Source organism: Phyllosticta citribraziliensis (assembly GCF_038025025.1).
Source record: "Phyllosticta citribraziliensis strain CPC 17464 chromosome Unknown J3D65scaffold_12, whole genome shotgun sequence".
Lineage (NCBI taxonomy): Eukaryota > Fungi > Ascomycota > Dothideomycetes > Botryosphaeriales > Phyllostictaceae > Phyllosticta > Phyllosticta citribraziliensis.
The window spans coordinates 894897-916692 of record NW_027117349.1 but is presented as its reverse complement, the minus strand read 5'-3'; the positions used below and the strand labels follow the sequence as shown (position 1 = coordinate 916692).

Sequence of the window (21796 nt, the reverse complement as noted above, 5' to 3'; positions counted from 1 at the left end):
CGATCTTCAGGGGCTGGCGTGCTCCCATTTCCTGACCACTACCCTGCTGTGTTGAGATGAGATGGCGCATCTCGTTCGCACATGGGCGTAGCAAGCACTCTACAGCAATGCACCACCACGCGCCACACAGGCATTGGTGGGCACGGAGATCTGGAGGGATGCGGGCGCGATCGGGTGGCGGCACGCGGGAGACGGTCCGCGACCTACCTTCGATATGTCTGTACCCTACCTTCCTTACCTCCTCAGCTTAGATGGCGCCGGCGGGGGAGGTGGTGATGTGACGCGACTCGATCCCTTTTCAGCTTGCGCAGTTGATCTGCTGCAGGGGTACCTCTAGTTTTGCTCAGCCTTCCTTGCACCCCTGGGTCTTGTCCTGTGGAAGTTATGGCGAGGTGCGATTGCTGCTCTGGCTACCGATGGTGAGAGAGAGCACCGTGAGTGTACCTGTACATGGCGTCAGATGTACGCCACAGTTGTGACAGAAGGTGGCAACAGTTCTAGCGTATATCGCAAAGCACGAGAGCAGATGGGAAGCGCTCGTGCACTTCGACAGTGAGGTCAACACCGAGCTTTCAACAGCGTCCAAACATCGACAAGAGTTACAGGGAGCACTCGAGTGCCGAGTATGGAACGAGATCATCAATTCGGAAAAAAAATGCTACTGCCCGTCACTGCAGTCGCCTCTTCACAGGCCTTACCCCCCTTCCTCATCGCTACATGCGAAAACACCCACTCCACACCACATGCCTCATCCCAAAGTAGCAGCTCTGCCCCTGAGCTGAACTGCACAGTACCGCATCGAGGGTGCCTAGTCGACCACTAGCTGACCAGTGGCTGCGACAGGGGCGCGGGCCGTTGCATGGTGTGCTGCGGCTTCGTCACCAACCATTCTACGTACCTAGGTACCTGACACTGCGGCTCCACGCTGGGAGCAGTCCTCCACCATCATAGCGACGCCCATGAAGTATTCGTCTGCCATCACAGGACACATGCTATTCGCCAAGTCTGTTGTGTCTACGACTTCTGCTGTAGGCCTTGCTCATAGGACGCCCAAGCAAGCACCTGTCGATCTGCACGTATGTACCACATCCAAGCCAGGAAGACGTCAGCCCAGGCGACAAAGCAAGAGGAGGGATAACAAATAAGCTATGTACATAGCTCCCTCATTCGACGGTTCCGGTACCGGTTCCGTTCCTGACCGGGTGCTGTCCAGCTACTGCAGTTACCCGCCGCCAGCTTCTAACAGCCTACCAAACCAACGGCAGAGACCTGGGGGCTGAGCGTAAAAGCAAGCATGACCAGGAAATAAATCAGCGTGGTGCAGATTCTCCTCCAAGGATCTTTTAACAAAAGCAATGATGGCAACGATCGAATTCCGTCTACGGTAGTCTTCTCACTCTACACCATCTCCCTCCCCAAAACGCCAGCGACATCCTCAACGCTCCGATGCACACGCCCGGCGCCACCGCTGCTCCTCCTCGCCTTGCCCGCAGCGGCAATCCTGACCGGATGGGCCTCCGTGTTAAAGACCCACTCATTCGCGCCATTCGCGCCGCCAAAAACCTGGTACTCGGCGTCCTCGGCAAAGATCAGGTACGCGTACTTCATCGTCTCGGCGAAGAAGAAGCTCTCCTGGTTGTCGCCCGCGGCGCCGCCGCCCGCCACGTTGACGTTCTTGATCGACGTGAAGCCGCTGCCGCGCCGCGCCGTCGCGTTGATGGCGCGGAACGCCTCCCACGCCCACTCTTGGTACTTGGGGTCCTTTGTCTGTCGGTATGCGTAGTAGTACGACTCGAGCACCTCGGGCCGCAGGTTGTAGTCTGCGGTGCGGATCCAGAAGCCGTTTTGCGAGTAAAAGGCCGACTGGTTGGCCGGCAGCGTGGTTGTGTTCCACGAAAAGACTTCTGGGCCGATGCCGGTGCGCGTGCTGGCGTACGTGTTGCGGCAGCCGTCGACGAGCGTGAGGCCAAAGTCGACAAAGTCTTCGCGGCCGAGTACATTGCCGCCGAGGATGAAGTTACCCCCATTGAAGCATGCCAAGTGCTCCGACACCTTGAGTATCGTTGTGTTGTCGTACGCCGCGAGGTAGGTAAGGTCTGGACGGCTGCTGGGATTCGAGGCAAGGTAAGTGATCGACGATTCGACGGCAGTGACCCATCTGGGGCACGTTAGCAGAAGCTATCACCAGGAGACGGCATACTCACCGATCTTTGTAGAGCTCGAATCGGCTCGGGTCATAGACCCACATCTTGATCAAGTACTCGTAAAACGAGTCATCGCCTCCAATCCAACCTCCCGTAGCGTCGATGAAAGATCCATTGTTGAGGCCCACGTACGTCCCAATGAGACCGGGGAAGGGCTCGTTGTAAGCCGGCTGCGGGTCGAGCAGATATGATTCGGCTTTCTGGGTGAGCTGGCCATACTCATTGATGCCAGTCAAATCAGAGAGTCGAGTCCACTCGAGGACGAGTGTTCCGATCGTTGCGATTCCATTCGATGGGGTTCCGTCGTCTGACTGGTTGGTAAAGTAGATGTTGTTTGATGGTATACCCGTCGGGTTCAAATCAAACGCAAACTTCAAGGCGTTTGCGAGGGTGACGGATTGGTCAAGCAAGGCTTGAACGCCTTGTGTCTGCTCCATGGTTAGCACGTCTTCCGCTGATTCCAAGGCTGACAAACGTCGTTTGACAAGTTCTTCAGAGGTCCCTTGAGCAGCTCGTAAGAAGAAATCATGCCCCCCAGGTAACGAATCGTCGTCTCAAACACGCTCACTTCTGTAGCGGTTGTGGTGTAATCGATCATGGGAATGTAGTCCAAAATCTGCTTGACGACTTCCGTCTTCCCCATGATGAGTGCTGTGCTCAGTGCATCCACGGCACTTGCGCCCCAGGCATTTCTGGAACTGTCAGCGCAATTCTGACGCTTCGCAAACCACAAACAAACCTCGAGTTGCCGGCACTGTTGGAGATTGGACGCAGATCGTCGTTCGGAAAGGCATAAGTGTAGTATCCGTCCCACGCAAACTGAAAGGCCTCCTTGACTGCATCTGCCCTCTCTTTGTTCGGACCGGCGGTGGATTGGCGCGTAGCATGTTGAGGGTAAGCAAAAGTGCCGATAACATGCGGCGCGAGCAGCAGCATCAAAGAAGCAAAAGACAGCATGGTTGACAAGATGGCGCGAAGCAGTCGAGAAACAAGAGTTGGCTCCGTCTCTCGCTTCGCGGAAGCGCCGTTTATCGCTGGAGCACCTGGGGAAGGGAACCAAGGGAGCGAACAGCCAGACAAGAGCCAAATTTTCTCAACGGCCACAGGACGAGAAGGCGGGTAAATAATATGGGACGCTGAGTAGGCATGGACCACAGCGGGCCGCCGCGAGCTCATCCATGTAGACAAATGCGAGTGACCCTGCTTGCTGCTTGGGGGCAACAGGGCCACCACCCATGACCTGCGCCAGTGACTCGCTGGCACGCCATGCCTGATGCTTTTTGTTGTCCGGTCTGGTCTGCAAGTTACATCATGTTGGCTGCTGCGGCTGCTGTGCGCCGATCCACGCATGGCATTGCCGGTGCGTGGCACATTGGATTCTTTTTTCGCATGCGGACCGACGGCGGGGGAGTGGTGCCCCCTGTCTAACCCTCCGTCATTGGCCCACTCTCTGAGCCATGTGGGCTGCTGTTGATCAAGAGACAAGCAGCATCATGGGGCTAGTGGTGTGGTGGCTTGCTTCCGGTTGTCTCGTGCAGTCAGCTTCCCCACGGGGAGTTTGGCGGGAGAGGCGTTCGAAGGCTCCCTGGTACGGCTCACGCCAGGCGGCAGACGTTCGCGCTGGGATGCGAGAGTGCAAAAGCGGGTGCGCAGCAGCAACAACCGCAAAAGACATGCCGGTCGGGATCTGGCCAAGCAACACACATGTCTAGGTCGGACGGGCGGGGGCGGTGAGTGAGAGTTGCAGAGTAGGCGAAAAGAAGAAGATGTAGAAGAAGCAGCACCAAGAGCAGCGCTGCAGAAGCACGTCGCAGAGGTTGTGGCACACTCCCGTCGAGCTCCAGGCCCGATCAGGCAGGTGGTAGGCGAAGCTGCTCCCCACCTGGCACGCCGGAGATATGGGCTTTGGCAAATGTCAGGAACCGTTCTCTCACCAACAATACAGGAATCCATGTAGGATAGACTTTGTGCCGGGATGCAGTACGCTGCCGCCCAAGCTCGAGGATTTGTGCCTTGGCCCAACCACTTCTGCCCAAGCGCACTCGTTAGTCCACTCAGGAGCTTCAGTCTATTCTCGGCAGCGGAACAGCCTCACGCTGGCTGCGCTCGGCACACCCTTTGCAAATCCGTGCGGAGACCATTTTCAATTCTTCAGTCAGATCGCGAATGTTTAGACGTCTTCTCAAGCATGCCAATCCGCAAATACGCTTAAACCTTGCCGGAACTCTACTCCACGCCACTTTGTCGGACCTCGCGCACACTCTCAAAACACCGCTGAATCAGTGCAAGCTCCTCTTTTCAGTTCTTGTCTAAAAACCCTTCGGCCTTGAGTTCGTCCACCTTGCCCGGTCGCGACTTGATGATTTCGAGCAGCCTCCACGGGCAGTCCAACTTGTCGAGGACGATTTCGACCAGCTGGAGGTGTTTGGGATCTGCGAGCTCGGGGTCTGCAAGGATGTTCAAGAGTTCTTGCTTGGATGCACACCTCCGGTACGAAGTGGACGGCGCTGGGTGTTGGTGCAATGGAAGCAGGTATTGGTAGGACGCCGGGTTGACGTCGTTGTACGCTGCTACGCGTCAGCCGTCGCTCACAAACATTAAGCATATTTCGCCCTCTTCCCGCCGTGCTTGTCTGTCGCCTTGCCAATGCGCGAAGACGGCCAACCTTAAACAGCTGACTCCACTTACTTTGATGTGCTCCGTGGATGACGCGCTCAATCGTGTAGCCCGAGTTGTTCAAGACAAAAATGATCGGCCTCGTTCCGTTCTTAATCATTGTTCCAACCTCTTGCATGGTGAGGTTCATGCTGCCGTCTCCCGTGATCAAGATGGTCCGACCGCGCGCTGCTTTGGGGTCCACCTCGCCTTGCTTCTTCCTCTGCGCGGAGATTTCTTGCTGCGCCAGCTCTGCGCCGAGGGTGGCTGGAGTCGCCCATCCAATCGAGCCATAGTAAGTCTGAGTTTGAAAGCTTACGCATTGTTAGTCACAGGCTTCGACAGACTGCAGTCAAATACTTACCGGACATTTGGAACTGGGCACTTTGCATCTGCAATGCCAAACAGCGTCGTGCCCGTTTCTCCCAGCACCACGTCCCCTGATCGCACAAACGACATGATCTTGTCCCACATCCAGCTTTGCGTGATCTGATTCTCTGGGAATTTCTTGACCTGATGCGCGGGATGCTCAGGGCTGTCTTCGAGAGTTGGAAGCTTCGGGATTGTTGCTTGCGGCTTCCATTGTGCGGGGACGGATTCTACCAGTTTTGCAAGAAGCGGCTTGATAAAGGTGCCCTCGTACTTCTTTCCCTTGACACTGACGTCAAAAACATCGATTCTTGCCATCTTGCTCTCATTGAATCCGCGGCTGAAGAAACCGGAATTGGTGTCTCCTGGAAGGTCACCGAGCACAAGCACAAAATCGGACTTGGAGATTGCTTCAAACACGCCCGGAAGAGCCCACTTGCCATTGAGGATGCCGACAAAATTGGGATCCGAGTCATCGACGATGCCCTTGGCCATATTGGATGCGTAGATGGGCAGTTGCAACTTCTCGACAAAGTCGCGGGTTTCCTGGACAGCATTGTGGCGTTGCGTGAGGATATCAACAAAGATGGCGGGATTCTTGGCCGAGGAAAGAGCTTCAATGATGGCAGAAACAGCGGCATCCTGGGCCTTTGTGTCTACTGGGGGAGAAACGTCAAGCGGCTTTTTGAGCAAATCTGCAGGTACGTGCTCGCCGGACAAATCCAAGGGGAGGAAAATGTAGACAGGTCGAGATTTGAGGAAGCAACTCCGGATGACACGCTACGCAGATTATTAGCCCAGCACCCAATGAGGACGTCTGCTGTCTTACATCAATTTGTGCTGGAGCTTCCTTGACATCCCACAGTTGGGCCTCATCCACGCGAGCGAGCTTGGACATCTTGCTGTAGACCGAATGGTCAGGCTGGTCACTGTCAATCGAATGATGGATGAGCATGTGGTTGTCCTGCATGGCACGGGTTGTCTGTCCAACAACGTGAATTAATTTCACTTGCTCTGAGTGAGCACCCGCAATGCCGTTCAGGGCACTGAGTTCACCTGTCCATACGTGAGCACAGTCTCTCCGAGTAGGGGAAGAGACTTACCAACTCCGTGCGTCGTGACCATGACGCCAGGAACATTCTTGACACGCGCATATCCATCCGCCGCATACGCTCCATTCAGCTCGTTGGCGCTGCCAACTGGACAAGTCAATTGACGGCTCAATTCCGATTTCATCCAATCTTACCGAATCTCAACCCTTCCACATCGTAGATGTAGTCAAGAAAGTCTAAATTAAAGTCGCCCGGTACGCCGAGGATGGTGTCGACGCCGACTTGGTGGATTCTGGATTCCGTTAGCTCGTACTCCAGCTAGAAGTCACCAGGCTGCAAGATGCCTTGGATACGCGTCGGCCTACCTCTCCCACAGATAACGACCCAAAGGGATTGTGGCCATGTTGCGCGCCGTAGTGAATTGGCAGTGGCTCAAAAGTGCAATTGGAGGAGGATTGAGGTTTGTAGCAGAGAGGCCGGATGGAGAAAGGCTGAAGCGGCCGCGGGGGATACTATTTTAGCGCCGAGACGAAGTTGATGGGAATTCCACAGCAGCCGAGAGCTGTGATTCGTCTTATATACGTCGTCCCTTGGTAATCACGGACCCGAAAATGTCAAAGGGCGCGCGGGCTGTAGAGGCAGTGCCGAATGTGCGGCCTATTCTCCCATTCCTTTGGGCTAGGTATCTCTGCCCCGCTCGAAAGTGATGGCGAAGCAGCAGCAGTAGCCGGCAAAGCGGAAGACGGTTTGGGATGTATATCAGCAAAGTGCAGCAGAGCAACGGTGGGGGACGGATGATAGGTACATGTAGTTCGCTCCTTTCGGTTATCCACGGCGTAGTTGCGTCATGCAGGCGATAGGCGGGGTCGGGGTGCTTATCGCTTTTCCGGCCAGGGCAGCTGTGTCGCCCGGAGCACGGCATCCACTCTGCATCTCTCCTCACCGTGAGCGTCTGGACATTGAAATTGAGCTGTCATTGCAGTCTGAAGTTCATTATTTCCACTAACCGCCAACCGCCGACTAAGGAAATCGTACAACAAAAGGACCGTCCTCCAGGATCCAACCGAGGTCGAAAAACTTCCACCAACGCCTCGAAAAACAACAGGTGGTTACAACTTGGCGTCAACACTGGACGAGTATCAGAAAGCGCCCTCCACATGTCGGACTTGGTGACATTACGCATCATCATAGCTTGCCAGCCTAAAGTCGTACTGCAGCTCGTATTGAGCCTTGGGGTCGCCCTTTCTCGGAACAAAGTCTACAATGAGGTCGTCCTTGACGGCGAAGACCGAATCATTGGTGATGTACTTGTCGCGGCGGTCGAAGATCTGGGTGACGATTGGCTTGTAGCCAGGGGCAGAGAGCTTCCAGCTGTCAGCATTTGCTCAAGAGAAACAGCAAAAGAGATCGAGGGAGACTTACAATAAAGTGAATGTGCGCCGGCCTGAACGGGTGTCTGTCCAGCAGCTGCAGCAATTTCCCGGCCGGGCCATCAAAGGGAATGGGATAGCTGGTAGGGCGCAGGCAGTAAAAGTTGTACTTTCCGTCCGGCCCCGTCTCAAACCGTCCACGCAAGTTGAAGTCCGGCTGGTCTGGGTCTTGCTGCTCGTAGAGGCCATTGGGAGCAGTGTGCCAAACGTCCAGCACAGCGCCCTCGATGGGCTTGCCAGTCTTGAAGTCCGTCACTTGTCCAAACATCAACGCGTCGTCGCCATTGTCGATTCCAAAGACGATTGTGTCGCCCATGGCCCGCTTGGGGGCGTCGTGTCGGTAAAATGGCCCCAAAATGGCAGTCGCAGTGGGCTGATCCTTGGCGTCCGTGGCGAGCTTGTAGGTGATTTCGTCGACCAGCGATTCGAGACCCAGGACATCGCACACGAGCTGACCTTCGTTGCGCTTTTCGTTCGACATTTGACCAGCCTGGTTGATCTGCCCAAGAGTTAGCGAGGCCCGGTATGCATGAGTTTGATTCGTACTATGTCGACACCTGCCATCCACTCGTCCACGGTAATCTCATTCTCTCGCGCCCAGTCATGGATGTGCTGAATCGCGCTGCCAATGACTTGTCTGATGCGCGGAGTGGCCTTGGGTCCAGTCGCGTCAATGACCCTCTGGGTAAAGGTAGGGTCAAATTTGCGCGAGGGCTTTCCAGTGTAGGTGTTGCCGTTGGTGGAGGCACCGTTGGTCGCCATTGTAAATCAGTTCGAGGGGATGTTAGTGAGGGGATGGAGGTGGGGCAGTGCGGAAGGATGAGGTGGCTGGCTCGAGGATCCGGAGGAATTTGTAGATTTCCAAAAGCACAATCGTCACAGGGAGCTCACGAGATATATGCAAGAGAGGGGGCTAGGATCCGCTGTTATTCTGGTGTAGTCCCCACAAACAGCAGCGGTAGATCCACAGGGCCACGCGGGGGGTAGGACCGCGGGGCTGTTCAAGCCGTCGTGGCGTCGGGTAATCGTGAAATTGTTCGGGTAGTGCACTTTGAGTGCCGTTCAGCAGACAAGCTCAAGCTTAGGCGGGGAGAGAGCGGCAGTGGCACATGTTTGCTATTCCAGCTTGACAGATAGCAATCTTGGCTGCTGAATCCGAATGCGAAGTGCAGTCTTTTGAATAACGTTGGCGAACCGGGAATCCTGCAGGGAAAAGTTAAAGCGTGTCATTCGTCGGGTTCGGAAGCGGTCCTTTCAGGGGGAAAAGGCACCTGCATCGATCCGTGTCCCACAAGAAAGAACCAGTAAAGAGGCGGTTGACAAATGCACATGGTTTTGGATCATCGTGGTGGTCAGAGTCAAACGGAAGCTTTCCGTCGACTTGTGGGGACGCCAGGCGAGCCCAATGGCCGCGAGGCTTATGTCATCTCCCGCGCCAAGGCCTGACCTCACCAGCATCCGTGCCGCCGCCGCAACACCGCCCCGGGCAGCTCCCGTACCGTAGGCTGAGCTCCTTGCGCCATCAAGCTCCCGGTATCGCTTCTATTTACACATCTCGACCCTGCATCATGGCTTCTGGCTACGGTTTGAACGGCGGTATGTCTCTCCATTGCCCAATGCGCCCGCTTTCCCCAGAGTTAGCCGTCAATCGCTCCTCGAGGCGGCCCGATCCCGAACGAACCCCATCATCATCACCACCATCGTGTCCACTCGACTGACTTCCCATCTCCCGCCACCTTGCAGGCCCGTCCCGCTGCTTTCCATTCTGGCAAGAGGTCCTCGCCTGCTACGTGCTCAGCGCCTCGCCCGAGAACCCCGAGGGCAAGGCCAAATGCCAGCTCCCGCTTGAAGACTACTACGAGTGCCTTCACCACAAGAAGGAGGTATGCAGTCCGGGCATTGGTTTCTTGGGCATTCACCGCGTCGTCGTCTGATATCTCACTACTTTCATTTGCGGGCGGGTTTCCGGCTTCAGAGAAAAGAGCCCGAGATGCTAATGTGGCCGTGACTCCGCACAGTACATTGCCAAAGCCAAGCTCCAAGCCGTCATGCGCCAGAAGGAGGCAACCACTCCTCGCCCTGAAAATGTCCCCAAGCCTCAAGAAGTCCGCACGCTGGGCATGATCGACACGTCCATGGAAGAGAAGGGTCTCAAGCAGTTTTGGATCTTCAAGCCCAAGCCGCCGACTGTATTCTAAGAGGCCAATTCGAGATGGATCACTTTGGGACTACACATTCAAGGCGCGGACCGGCGGATAGATGGTTCTTCGCTTGTATGATTAAGCCCGCAAACGAATTGGGCGCGAAACAATGGACGGTGGCATGCTGCATTGCTGGGAGAGCCGCAGTGCACAACGAGGCCGCCTTCCACTGCGCCCTCCTCTCAGTCCTTCATCTCTCCTCTCTTTTCCCATGTCCATCCACGTCAGCAATGATACCCTCTGCATCCACAAAGAAGGGCCCCCATCTGCCCACCCTGTCGCCGTACCTATCGCTGAGAACTTCCAACACTCCCACCTGGTTTGCTCTCTTCCCTGCCCTGGGCCGTTGGCTTCCCTGAGATGGCGCGCCGGCTGTCGAGTTCAGCGAAACGGCATCACTGTGTGACCACGGCTGCACTGTGAGCAGCAAATGCAGATCGACACGTGCCGCCAACATGGGCGAAAGTGCCGGGACTATGTGCGAAGATGAAGAGAAGATGGACGAAGTATGCGTCGGCCCTCGAATTGGGGGCCGAGTATGGTTGGCGATGGTAGATGCAGGCTGTCTTGAAACATTCCAAGTGATTGCGCCGTTGATGAGAATGGTGGTGAGGTTATGGGATGCCGTGAGGTGCTTCAGTGACCGCAGGAAAGAGGATAAAAGTGCAGACGCTTGATACCTGTTAGCTGCGGAACAGTGCCACGCTGTGAGATCTTACTCTGGACGTGGTTCGTCTTCATCATCGGGCTGACGATGTGGGATATGCAATCCACGACAATCATGCCCTCCCCTGTGCCTCCATCTGACACCAGCGGAGCTTCTTCCCCGAGCGCCTGGGCCTCTGGTTCTGCCTCTTCTCCCGTGGCATCGAGCACCATGGCATCTGCGTCATCTTCGCTGTCCACTTCGTCGTCCGTGTCGTCGATGTGGGTGACGTCACTCCGTATCCTCTTGAGACCTCTCCTCTCCGCCTCTTTCCCGGGTTCCTGCAAGGCCACCTTTTCCACGCTCGGCTCCTCTTCACGCTCTCCCCCTTCTTCCCGTCGCGTTGGCGCTTCTAAAAGCTCCCGCACCTCCGTCACCGCATCGACCATGCCCACAAAGTCAAACACGCGCGCATACTTGACCCGATCGAGGACCCTCGCCGCCTCTTCCTCCTCTCCCCCTTCACCTACCGCGTCAGAATCGGCCTGGCGTTGCTTCTGCTCCTGCGGCGTAAGCGCCGACGTCGCTGTTTGGTTACGAAGCTGCGCTCTTGCGAGGCGCCGTCTCTGGCGCACGTGTGACAGGATGGTCGCGTAGAGGCGGCCGACGTCGAACGTCCCCGCCGTGTCGATCAGCGTGGCGTGTGCTGTGGGCGAGGAGATGAGATGCGATGACAGGAGAGCAAAGCCAAGCTATGGCGTGCAGCGGGAGGCGTCAGAAAGGAGCCATGAAAGGGGACAAAACGTGCAAGCTCAGTGTAGAGTAAACAGAACATGCAAAAGACTTGAAAATTTGACGACTGGAGACTCGTGCAATACTCAAATCCGCAACGAGACGCCGCGCGGTCTTCCAAAGGCGAACACGAAAAAGAGAAAAGGGACAGACAAGAGAAGGAAAGGACTCGAGAAAAGTATCAAAAGCGCAGATACCTCAAACCAACATCGAATAATGCAAGCATGCAAACCCAACTTACCGCCGTACACCCACTGCCCTTATCCCCGGTGACAGCAATGAAGCCCTCCACGCCGCCTCTCAGCGCTTCATCGACAGCGGTGCAACCGGTCCGTGTCTTCTCTCTCTGCGCTCGCTTGCTCTTGGCGGCAGACCAGAGGTCTGAGGCGAGCAATGGTTTGATTGCGTGTTGATGATGTTCTATGCCTGGCATCGCAGATGGTGAGGTTGTATCGAGGAAAATTTCTCGAGTTCATCAATGTTTTCTGAGGGGTCCGAAGTTCGTGGCTTTTCTTGTAAAGCTGATGGACATGGTGAGCATTCTGGCGTTGGGAGATGGTGCTCTACAAGCGAGCTACCCGGCGGGCGACCCGGCATTTGATTGGCCGAAAGGCTTAGTCATGGGCACAGAGACGACCGAGGTGGTATAGGTGCAGGTCACATTGCGGAGAGCTCTTAGTCTCTTGAGTGATTTCATTTCAATGCTATGACAGACCCCTCAATCAAGAATACAAATGGGTACTCTTGTAAACGCCCCGTAAAGAATATTTTGTCCAAGAAGCGGCCGCCTGCGGACGACTAACGCGACGCTGTAAATCACTGGAGGCCATGACGCTCAACACAAGGGGTTCGTTGCCCAAAAATTCGCCATATCCTTGCGTCTCTTCTGTCTCTGTCTTTCTAATTCCATGAGGAATAACTCTCTCTCCGATTCTTCTTGTAGCTGTTTTGCCTCGTCATCGAGAAGATCACGTTCGTGCTTGATCTTTCCACCTTGGATGTCCTTGTTGCGGGCTTCCTTGCTTTTCCGACGAGATCCTTGGCTCGGAGGCTTTTGTGGTTGGCCATGCTGCGCAGCTGATTGTAGTTTTGATGGCTTAACTACAAGGTTACTGGGGGCAGAAGAAGGAAGACTTCCACCGTGTCCCTGTCGCCTCTGGCTTGTGATTGCGGGCCAAGGGGCCAACGGCGGAGGAGGACGCGGCGGGAGCGGGTGTGAACCTGGAGCTGCAGTACGAATGGCGGCCAACGAGGAAGATTCCCTACGATTTCCTTGGTGTACCCCAGCCTGTGGTTTGTGCGGACCGAATGTTCCTATCTAAGAGGTCTGCAGCAGTTCATGAGGCTGTCGTGCCATGGGATGAGTGGCACCGGAAGAAGGATGGATTCCAGCGGAACGGCCTTGGCCTCTCAGGATGCGTGATTTCCGCCGCCTAAGCGGCAATCGATTCGAATTGTGCAGCGAGTCGGTCGACTTTCCTCGGATTGCTCGACGTGGGAAACGATTGGCAGTGGTATAAGACGCGGTAAGAGGGGCATTGTCGGTGTTTTGCAGATTAATCCTAGATGCTCTCTCGAAAGGGCTCAGGTCCATATGTTCCGGCGCACCCTGTGGAATTTCCCCGGGCTCAAGGTCGGGCTCAAGGTCGGGCTTATGCAGCGCATTGGAAGCAATCATGTTGCCGTCGGATGCAGAAAGGGTCGAAGCGCCAAAAAAAGCCTAGACGCAGAAAGCATCAGCAAAAGCAAGTAAAGACCAGGTGAAAATTGAGCCTTAAACCTCTGAGCTCGTTTTCAGTTTGGTCTTTTTTGCCTTGCGCTCTTCCTTCTTTGCCCTGGCTTTTTCAATAATGTTCTTTTCTGCGCGCAACTCGACTTCGCGCTGGTCATTGAGAGCTTTGAGTTCGCGCTCGATTTTTTGATTCTCTTCAATGGCCTCCTTGCGCGCTTGCGCTACGCGGCGCATTTCCTCCATGGCCGCGTCGATTTCAACTTGTCTTGCTCTTTCAAGATCCTCTTTCGTTTTGACGCCGTACTTCTTGATAAGCTCCGCGGCAAATGCCTTCTCGTCTTCGGATAGATCAGCGGGGCCACCTTCATAGGCTCCCATGGGATGCGTCAATTTGACGCCAGGCAGGTAGCTTTGGTATTTTCTGCGCGGGTCGTCCAATGGAAGAGGCAGTTCGTTTGGAGGGATATCCACGTTTCGTCCTAGCATATAGTGCGGTAGTGGCTCCTTGGCCTGCTCGCCGTCGGCAGGTGGTGGATTGAGCACAGCATTCATGATGCCATCCTCAAAGGCGCGGGAATAGGGTATGGCTGCCGGTTTGGTGCTTCCAGCCGTATCCGAAGGTGCATCTTCCATTGGCTCATCCTCGTTGGGAGAACGCGCCGGTGAGCCAGGCGTGATGGGTTCAACTGGCATGTTGGCCAGCAATTGGATGGTACGTTCCGAGATGAGAACTGAAAAAGTGTATGCGTTCCAATAAGCGTAAAATAGTGCGCGACACAGTTTAGCTGCGAGGCCTGGAGTTGTCGATACAATTGATGCAGACACGAACGTACAAATCAATCGAGTGAGTTTGGTGTCGGAAGAGGAAGCGGAGTAGTTGGAGAAGGAAAGAAAGGTCAGGAAGTCCACCGGGCCTGCACCAGCAAGGAGCGCACGGGCCATCTGTACGTCGAGCGCCAGCCCGGCGGGAGCGTTCATCCATCTGCTCTCCACTCCCGCCTGTCGACCTGGAATCTACATCCCACGCCCGCACCAAAAACCCGAGCGCTCATCTTCCACTTGCCAGATTTCAAAATGGTAACATTATCATGTCCACCGCAACATGCTCTCGTAGCTAACCGCCATATCAGGCCGACAAATTGCGCACCCAGCAACAGCTCGAAGCCCTTCAAAACCGTTACGTGGGAACTGGCCACGCCGACACCACAGCCCACGAGTTCAAGGTCAACGGCATGCGCGACTACTACTCTTCCATGGCCGGCCATCCTGCTTTGCTTTCCTTCACGGCCCTCGGTATGGGCGAGCCTCGCGAAAAGGTTCGCGTGCAGATGATACACAAAATGATACAACCCGCTGGCAAAGCACCACCGGTACAAGATTGAAACAGCTTTGGGACCACTACACGGATGTCGTAGTGCAGGGCGCTGTGCAAACATTGGCCCAAATCTGCTCAAGAGTGCGAGCTACAGCGCCAGACTCGTCGACACTCGACTCTCGCCACGCTCCAGTCCGCTGCCCTCGTCTCAAGAATGGGAGTGACCGCTGAATCATGGCTTTGCTTCATCACGATGGAAGCATCTACCAAAGCGCGTGTCATGCCGGAGGAACATGGACATCTTCAGCTACCACGCCACGGGCGGGAGCCGAAACAGTTGAGCAAGGGAGTAGCTGCGGCAGAGGAAATGGTCTGCGCTCGCAGCGCAATATCACAGCCTGAGACGCAAGGGGATATCAATAATCAGACGTTCAAGCCAACGCTTGTCTATGCTGGTAGTGACATTCACTGAAAAGCTCTGCTGTGATCTGCGCCACCCCATGTCCATGTCTAATCAACAGAGCCACCTTGAACCCACCCAAAACTCCGTTGGTGACGGCCTAGTCGCTCTCACTTCCACTTCCGCCCGCGCCGTCTTCCTCGTCCTCCTGCACGATGTCGGCGCCTGCCATCATGGTGAATTCGGCTTGCTGCAGCATCTTCCTCAGGTCCTGATTGCGTGGATCGACCAGATCAAAGGGACGCAGCTTTGCCTTGTTCCGTATTCTGGGATCGCAACCGGCATCCACGAGAATGTCGACAATCGGGTGGCCTGCCTCCCACTCGTCTGGGCTGAGCGAATTCACATAGCGGACGGCTTTGTGGAGCGGCGTGTCTTTCTCGAGGCGGTCAAACTCGTCGATTTCAAGGCCCTCTTGATCGAGGAGGACATCGAGAACTTCGTCTGTTATCCGAAGCGTCAGCAACCGTGTGGTCAACGCTGCCCACGCCCAGCCCGCCACCCAGGCAGCAGCGGTGTGGTTGGATAGACGTACAGCTTCCGTTGCTAGCTGCCAAGTGCAGCAGTCCGTTCCCAATACCATCTCGTGCCTCGTTCAGGACCTTTGCGACGTGTTCCGTAGCCTTTTCGCCGCCTGCTGCAGTGAGGTCGGCCAGCACTTCTTCAAGCAGGGATGTGTTGTTGCGGCGGCAAGCCTCCATGAGTAGCTCCCGCGGAGAGGCACCGTCATCGGTCATGATGTTCCTCAGGCTGCAGGGACTGCAGTGGACCAAAAGTTAAGGTATTGTGTAGCCGAGCGGAAGGAGAAGGCGGAAGACGGCGGGGTTCAGAGGGGCAGGGCTGGCGGAGGTGTGATCGGGCTGCACAAGTCAGGCTGCGGCGGCGACGCAAACGACAGCGGACTGGCGAGGGTGAGTGGTTGACGAGGAAAAGAGCGGATGCAATTTCGAGTTTCCAGGAGCAGTGATACAGTCCAGAGGTTCCTGAGGCCAAACGCGGATGAATCAGGAGTACCGTACCTGCCGGTGCGCACCAATGGAGGCAGCCAACAGTGGCTTGGCATCGTGTGGCTTCCCATGGGTGTGGCTCAGCTCCCCGCGGTGATCGGCAACATTTTTGGAGCTGCGTCACGGCACCCAGGCCTCGACCTTTCTCGCAAGCCTGCCACTCTAACTCTACACAGTCGGACTGCTCCAAAATGCTGCTCTGTAAGTCTTGTGCTGGTCTAGACCTCTTCCAAGTCGGACTGGTTCCTCTACAGGCGCCACCGCATCCACACAGCGCCACCGCACGAAACTAACTTGAGCAACCAGTCTGTCCGGCATGCTCCAACTCGCTCACCGTCTCCAAAGTACCCGACAACATTCCAGACAGTAGCCCGGATGCCGCATTCCGAGGCAAGAATCGCTTCGAATGCCGCACTTGCCCGTATCAGTACGTCCTCGATCGTCGCTATTTCGAGCGAAAGCAGATGAAGCGCAAGGAGGTTGAGGATGTGCTGGGAGGCAAAGATGCATGGAAGAACGTTGACCAAACTGATGGTACGTATACTCTTGCGGCAGTGGTGAAGGGAAGAGTTCGTGGTGTGCGCAAAGACCTCTGTCATGGCCACAGGAGCACCTGCAAGAGAAGCTGGAGGATCTACGGCCAGAGGCATTCATGTGCCCCTGATGTCGGCAGATATTTGCGCATGGATTGCTCGTGGGATTCTAAAGAATTGCTGGCTGACTTGTTTCTGCAGTTCAATGCCCACACTGCGGCCACTCGAGGGCATTCTACTACCAAATCCAGATTCGTAGTGCTGATGAGCCCATGACGAGCTTCTACAAAGTCTGTATCGCTGCACTCCATCAGATCCGTCTCGCTAATGCATATCACAGTGTGTCAGTTGCTCCAAGCAATGGCGCGAATGAGGCACTTCCACAACCGAGCATGGCTTTTGCTTTCTTACATTGCATTGCGTGGCAAGCAACGGTTTATTCTGCGACATCATGGCGATTGGTTATACCCGCATACAGGCGTTGAGGTTATTCACGGCCCAAAAGTAAGGCTTTCAATGCACGGCGGCGCAAGCGGGATCGGTCGAATCAGGCAAGTCACTGAAAGTCACGACTTCCTCGAAATGAAATTTCCTACTACAGAGTCTGGCTTCTTAGAACATGTCTATTTCTGGGCACGATCTCCTATTTGAGCTGTCGATTATTTGTTCGTTATTACGGTGCCCCTTGGTCCTAGCGCAGAGCACGTCTATCTATACGATCGCCTACCGACATGCATCCTCCTTAAACACTTGAAACATCTAATGTTCACCACTGACATTACTACTGCTGACCGACTGGAGTGATTGACCAGTGCAGATGCGCTGCCCTGAAAGCTCTTGAAGGTTGATCTTTTTCATTCGACTTTACTAGTTCAACGCTTATAGCGCCATTGGGTTAGTGAGAACGGAGGAAATTGGGAGACGAAAACTTGAAAAGGAAGAAAGCAGAAGGATCCTTCGTCGGACACCCGGCGTGGTGTTGTCAAGACTGTACCACCATCGGGAACGAAAAGGAAGGCCAGGCAGTCCGCGGGAGCACATGCAGAACACATGCATCAAGGCCCTCAACATAACCTGAAAACTCTCCGACCCTTGACCAACGCCCATTTTGAACACCCAGGCGGTGTTAAAAGCAATTGAACTCCAGAAAAATACTGGTGGAGCCCTGCAAGACGGCATCTGACCATGTTTCAACCACCATGGCCGGCGCCTTTGACATCGACGACACTCGAGCATCGCCCTCGTCCGGTCCTCCGCTTGCAACCGCCGCGGCGGACAGTCGAGCGAAGACAAGACCTAGAGCTACAGCCAACATCTCCTCCACCAACCTCCCCACCGTCATCATCACCTCTCCTTGGGATGAATTCGACCACTGATTCCCACTCAACATCATCAGTCGCCATTGACTCTGGACAGCTCCCTCGGCCACGCACTCCTCGTCCACGATCGCATCCTCTGCCTCCGCCTCTTCCACTGTCGCCACGAGTACGAACGCGGATGCATTCTAGAGAAGATGTCTCCTCGGAAATTCCAACACCAAGACCGCAGCCTCAACGCCAGCCGTGCAAACGCCCTCGCTCATATCCGCTTCCTCCACCGCTTCCTCTATCTCCCGTGTCACCGCTGTCACCATCGCGCGTGTTCACCTCGGCCGGAGCCAGAGGCAAGAGGAGCAGGCCCGCGTACGGAATGAGAACGCCGCCGCGCTCGGTTCCAGCGCCATACGCCCACGGCCAACCGTCGCCATCACCATCGCCATCACCGCCGCTGACAGCCAACCGCTCGCCTCACCCGAATTTGGAGACTCCGGTCCGACGCAGCAAACGTCGAAAAGACGATTTCCCCCGAGCGCCCTCGCCTCCTCTGTCGTACACGTCACAGGCACTTTCCGTACTTCCCGAAGTCTCATTATCGCCAATTGCCGTCGTCTCTGCCTTCTCAGCCAGCGTGGTCCTGATTGCTTGGACGGTACTCGTGCTGGACGACTCGCCGCACTTTTCTCCTTTCCGCAGCGGCAAAAGGCTGGAGGGCGCGATGGGCGTCACGGCTGTGTTGGGCCTGAGCGAAGCACTTGGGGCAGCGGGAAAGGTTGTCGAGGGAGGGTGGCTGGAGGGGTTGAGGCAGAGCTTCTGGGGGTGGGGAGGCCGTGGCAAGAGAGAGGAGCATGGCAAGGTGCGGAATGGCAAGGAAAACGAGTCACGGACAGAGATTTGGATGGGAAAGAAAAGAAAGGGTGCCAGGGTGCGCGTGGGAAAAGGAAAGGAGGAAAAAGGTGGTGGTGGTGGTGTCTCATGTCGCTCTAAGGGCAAAGAGCGAAAACAGCCAGGCGCATGAATTTCGCTGACAGGCGGCAGCCATGGGAGAAGAGCGAAGGGCGACAGAGACGGACAAAAGAGTTGACATTTGAGATGGAGAGCAAGGGCTGCGTCGACTGTACCGGCGACACCAGGAGCATTGAGACACACGGCGTGGTGGAGATTGCCAATGAGGCTGCGAGAGCTCGGAGGAGCTGCGGCTGTAAGAGTTGGATACGAGAAGAATCACCACCATCACCATCGTCGTTGGCTCTGCGCTTTGGGGCGCTCGCTGTTGTCGCCGTGTGTGCTATGCGAAAAGGGTCACCTCAGCACACTGTCGCAGGATAACTTCCAAGGCGTCGGAACTACGAGCGGACTCTGCTCCTCTCTATTCTCTCCGCTTTCGCCACACACCCAACCCAGCAAGCCCCTCGGAAAGACTGCGCTTGCGCTAGACGCATTGCCGAAGGAGAACTGGAAACGAAACCGAACAATAATCAATTGTCCGAGAACAACTTGGGTACTGGCCGGCAGAAAGCGGAGGCGAAAGTCGATAATTGGTTATCTGTACATATCGGTCACGATGGCTTCCACTCTTGAGCGGTGACCAGCAAGCACAGCCGACTTCTCTGTTTGCGATGTGCAGTTGCGAGCAGGACGAATGGATTCAATGGGATATCAGATCAAGTGCGATTCTGGTACGCACACATGCTCTGTCTTCGTCCAGTCCAGCCCCATCCCGTTCAGTCCGGTCTGCCATCCGTCCGGCAAAAGACACCACAATACAATACAGAATTGGAAGCTGGGAAAGTCAACGGTCAGAAAGAATGACGTATACGCTTGGACACATTGATGTGTAGCACATGGCACAGCAGAAAAGCCTGAGCCGTGAGCGCTCTCTCTGCTGCTCTGCTCTCTTCTGGCTACATACATTGGATGTCTGCTGGCAGTGACATTTTCTTTGCTCTCATATCGAGGTGCCTTACTTTATCATCACCACGCTTCTCTTTCTCTGCCATGCGCGTAAAACAACAAGTCGCGAAAGCCTCTGCGCCTGTCGATTATTCTTCCGCATCAGCTACATATGTACCGCAGCCCGTAGCTCTCAGCCAACTAGCCGTTGCAAACGCGTCGGCCAGTCGAGCATTTACTTGCGTCCGCTGCACCTCATGGCTCCTAAAGTATAAGCACGGTACGCAGATAGCTTGCACATTCCAGACAGTGGTAGGCTTTGTGTGTGTGTGCCTTTAAACAACATGTGCACATCTAACTTTCCATCTCTATCTTTCTGTCTTTCTGTCGTTGTATGTCCGTAGCTAGCTAGCTAGCAGCGTGTGCACCGCGCACTGTCACTCCCCTGTCCATCAATCCGATCCAATCCGATCCAATCCGACCACCTGGGTGGGCTCGTGGGCTCGGATACGACCGTCCGTCCGCATGGCCGCACGCACTGCGCGCACTGTCCTGTATGTCCTGTACATACTGTACATACGCGAGCAAGCGAGCAAGCGAGCGAGCCAGCGCAGCGCGTGCGTATCGGCAGCTATCAGAATACGAGGACGTCCATTCCACCGTAGCGTTACCTTACGGACGACAGACAGGCTAGAAGGGCCGGCAGGGCGCACACGTGGGGGACTGGACTGGATTGGATTGGAATTGGGGAGATCTGTGAGGATGGTACTTCAGGTGGTATGGTACTGAGGTGGTGGGTATGTATGTAGGGCGGCGAGGTACGCGAGAGACTGACGAGGAATATCGAGAGAGTCCAAGGTAGAGTGTCCGCGAGGGCAACACGTGCATAGACATGGACTCGACGTCGATGAGCAACCGCCAGCCCGTTCGATTGAGAAACAAGAGGTGCCAAGCAGAAATGGGAATTGGGAAGCAGAGTCGTCTGAACATCTGATAGACAGACATGCGGTGCATTGCGTGCGCAATTGCGTGACGGACGAACGAACGGACGGAATCGTCAAGCATCGTCTATCGAGATATCGGTACCCACTACCCACATTTGCCGTCTATGACGGGCAGGTGGATGACAGATGGGACGGAGTCAAGCGAGCGGTGGATAGGCCAGCAGGCAGCTCAGAAGGCGATTTCTCGCTACCGACCTACCTGCCAGCTGCGGGCGTCCCCCTCTGCGGTGGCGCCCGAGGGTCGGTCGGTGGCAGATGAGGATTGGCGGGGAGGCGGCGTGATAGCCGACGGGCGGCGCGCGAGCGAGGTGATGGGCACACATGGTGGACGTTTGGGAGAAGAAGACCAGCGACTGAAGCGAGCGGGGCTGGCTGGCGCTGGCGAGCACGCTCGTAGACAAGGAACCAGTCGGTCGACCACTAGCGAAGTTGCATCCGTCAATGAGGTCGAGTATTGGTGGAACAGCGGATGGGCAGCATGGTTCGGCATATTTGGTTTGGTTTCTTTTGCGCTGCCGCCGCGCATCAACAATACATATGTGTGTACGCAATACGCGGCGGGAGGCGGCACCACATGGCGTCGGTAGGGCTGGCTTGGAGGCTGGCTGTGCCTCGCTAGGAACACCACACTAGGTAGCTACGGTACCCGGTTGCCTATCCGGGGCGAGTAGGTTCTGCAGGGCCACGGACGCGGGCCCAGCGACCATCCCAATCGTTGCTTGCGTGTGTGCATGCATGCATCATCGCCCTTATTTTTGGCGTCTTCCTTCCGATCTCACTGGTCACGTCACTCATCAGCTAGCTAGCATGCAGCAGCAGCAGCAGCAGCAGCAGCAGCAGCAGCAGCAGCAGCAGGAGCGGCAGCAGGCAGCCCGACAGCATGGTTTGGCGGTGGCACTTCCGTCTGGAGATGACATGACGGTCGAGCGTCATCGACGTCGACGACTGCTGAGGAAGTGCCCGGTGCTGATGCTAAGAATAATGATGCGGCGGATGGATGAGCAAGTAGTACACACACACGGTGCTGCTGCTGCGAGGCCAGTCCAAGATTGGAACAGAATAGACTCGATTGAAGGTGCTTATTTTAGCAAGGTTTGTTTCGGCGAGCTGGAGCTGAGCTGAGCTGACGACTGTGCTTGATGGTGGAGGGACTCTTTTTTCTTGATTCTCAATTGTCTGACTTTTGT

At 55.6% G+C, this 21796-nt stretch overlaps 11 protein-coding genes across 11 annotated transcripts; 5 read left to right on the top strand and 6 right to left on the bottom strand.

The window, feature by feature from the left end:
• Positions 1-1398: 1398 nt before the first annotated feature.
• On the bottom strand, positions 1399-3140 carry J3D65DRAFT_560137 (mannosyl-oligosaccharide 1,2-alpha-mannosidase precursor; the record flags this gene model as incomplete). The annotated part of the gene is made up of 4 exons (XM_066797451.1): positions 1399-2158; positions 2205-2632; positions 2680-2896; positions 2944-3140. 4 exons carry the CDS (start codon positions 3138-3140, stop codon positions 1399-1401), a joined length of 1602 nt encoding a protein of 533 aa, XP_066651433.1.
• Positions 3141-3285: 145 nt separating this feature from the next.
• Positions 3286-4050, top strand: J3D65DRAFT_638163 (uncharacterized protein). Its single transcript, XM_066801589.1, has one exon. The coding sequence runs from the start codon at positions 3662-3664 to the stop codon at positions 3914-3916; it is 255 nt and encodes an 84-aa protein (XP_066651432.1). The 5' UTR covers positions 3286-3661; the 3' UTR covers positions 3917-4050.
• A 68-nt stretch (positions 4051-4118) lies between these two features.
• Positions 4119-7038, bottom strand: J3D65DRAFT_638157 (pyruvate decarboxylase-like protein). The gene is made up of 7 exons (XM_066801588.1): positions 6646-7038; positions 6475-6572; positions 6332-6427; positions 6058-6284; positions 5224-6008; positions 4893-5173; positions 4119-4771 (listed from the first exon to the last, which is right to left on the bottom strand). The coding sequence occupies exons 1-7, from the start codon at positions 6681-6683 to the stop codon at positions 4503-4505; spliced, it is 1794 nt and encodes a 597-aa protein (XP_066651431.1). The 5' UTR covers positions 6684-7038; the 3' UTR covers positions 4119-4502.
• Positions 7039-7295: 257 nt separating this feature from the next.
• Positions 7296-8751, bottom strand: J3D65DRAFT_120171 (catechol 1,2-dioxygenase 1). The gene is made up of 4 exons (XM_066793821.1): positions 8257-8751; positions 7703-8209; positions 7460-7644; positions 7296-7408 (listed from the first exon to the last, which is right to left on the bottom strand). The coding sequence occupies exons 1-4, from the start codon at positions 8470-8472 to the stop codon at positions 7390-7392; spliced, it is 927 nt and encodes a 308-aa protein (XP_066651430.1). The 5' UTR covers positions 8473-8751; the 3' UTR covers positions 7296-7389.
• A 527-nt stretch (positions 8752-9278) lies between these two features.
• Positions 9279-9908, top strand: J3D65DRAFT_671373 (uncharacterized protein; the record flags this gene model as incomplete). Its single annotated transcript, XM_066803387.1, has 3 exons — positions 9279-9306; positions 9454-9593; positions 9729-9908. The coding sequence occupies 3 exons, from the start codon at positions 9279-9281 to the stop codon at positions 9906-9908; spliced, it is 348 nt and encodes a 115-aa protein (XP_066651429.1).
• Positions 9909-10034: 126 nt separating this feature from the next.
• Positions 10035-11894, bottom strand: J3D65DRAFT_638145 (uncharacterized protein). Its single transcript, XM_066801587.1, has 3 exons — positions 11591-11894; positions 10631-11309; positions 10035-10583 (listed from the first exon to the last, which is right to left on the bottom strand). Exons 1-3 carry the CDS (start codon positions 11780-11782, stop codon positions 10102-10104), a joined length of 1353 nt encoding a protein of 450 aa, XP_066651428.1. The 5' UTR covers positions 11783-11894; the 3' UTR covers positions 10035-10101.
• Positions 11895-12542: 648 nt separating this feature from the next.
• Positions 12543-13951, bottom strand: J3D65DRAFT_120165 (uncharacterized protein). The gene is made up of 2 exons (XM_066793820.1): positions 13130-13951; positions 12543-13069 (listed from the first exon to the last, which is right to left on the bottom strand). Exons 1-2 carry the CDS (start codon positions 13772-13774, stop codon positions 12668-12670), a joined length of 1047 nt encoding a protein of 348 aa, XP_066651427.1. The 5' UTR covers positions 13775-13951; the 3' UTR covers positions 12543-12667.
• Positions 13952-14081: 130 nt separating this feature from the next.
• On the top strand, positions 14082-14833 carry J3D65DRAFT_638142 (splicing factor 3B subunit 5/RDS3 complex subunit 10). Its single transcript, XM_066801586.1, has 2 exons — positions 14082-14158; positions 14212-14833. Exons 1-2 carry the CDS (start codon positions 14156-14158, stop codon positions 14461-14463), a joined length of 255 nt encoding a protein of 84 aa, XP_066651426.1. The 5' UTR covers positions 14082-14155; the 3' UTR covers positions 14464-14833.
• J3D65DRAFT_638141 (ankyrin repeat protein-like protein) lies at positions 14820-15887 on the bottom strand. Its single transcript, XM_066801585.1, has 2 exons — positions 15392-15887; positions 14820-15300 (listed from the first exon to the last, which is right to left on the bottom strand). The coding sequence occupies exons 1-2, from the start codon at positions 15591-15593 to the stop codon at positions 14957-14959; spliced, it is 546 nt and encodes a 181-aa protein (XP_066651425.1). The 5' UTR covers positions 15594-15887; the 3' UTR covers positions 14820-14956.
• A 167-nt stretch (positions 15888-16054) lies between these two features.
• On the top strand, positions 16055-16769 carry J3D65DRAFT_671369 (uncharacterized protein; the record flags this gene model as incomplete). The annotated part of the gene is made up of 4 exons (XM_066803386.1): positions 16055-16064; positions 16170-16397; positions 16598-16686; positions 16737-16769. 4 exons carry the CDS (start codon positions 16055-16057, stop codon positions 16767-16769), a joined length of 360 nt encoding a protein of 119 aa, XP_066651424.1.
• An 812-nt stretch (positions 16770-17581) lies between these two features.
• On the top strand, positions 17582-18730 carry J3D65DRAFT_606673 (uncharacterized protein; the record flags this gene model as incomplete). The annotated part of the gene is made up of 1 exon (XM_066798455.1): positions 17582-18730. The coding sequence occupies one exon, from the start codon at positions 17582-17584 to the stop codon at positions 18728-18730; it is 1149 nt and encodes a 382-aa protein (XP_066651423.1).
• Between the last annotated feature and the right edge of the window lie 3066 nt (positions 18731-21796).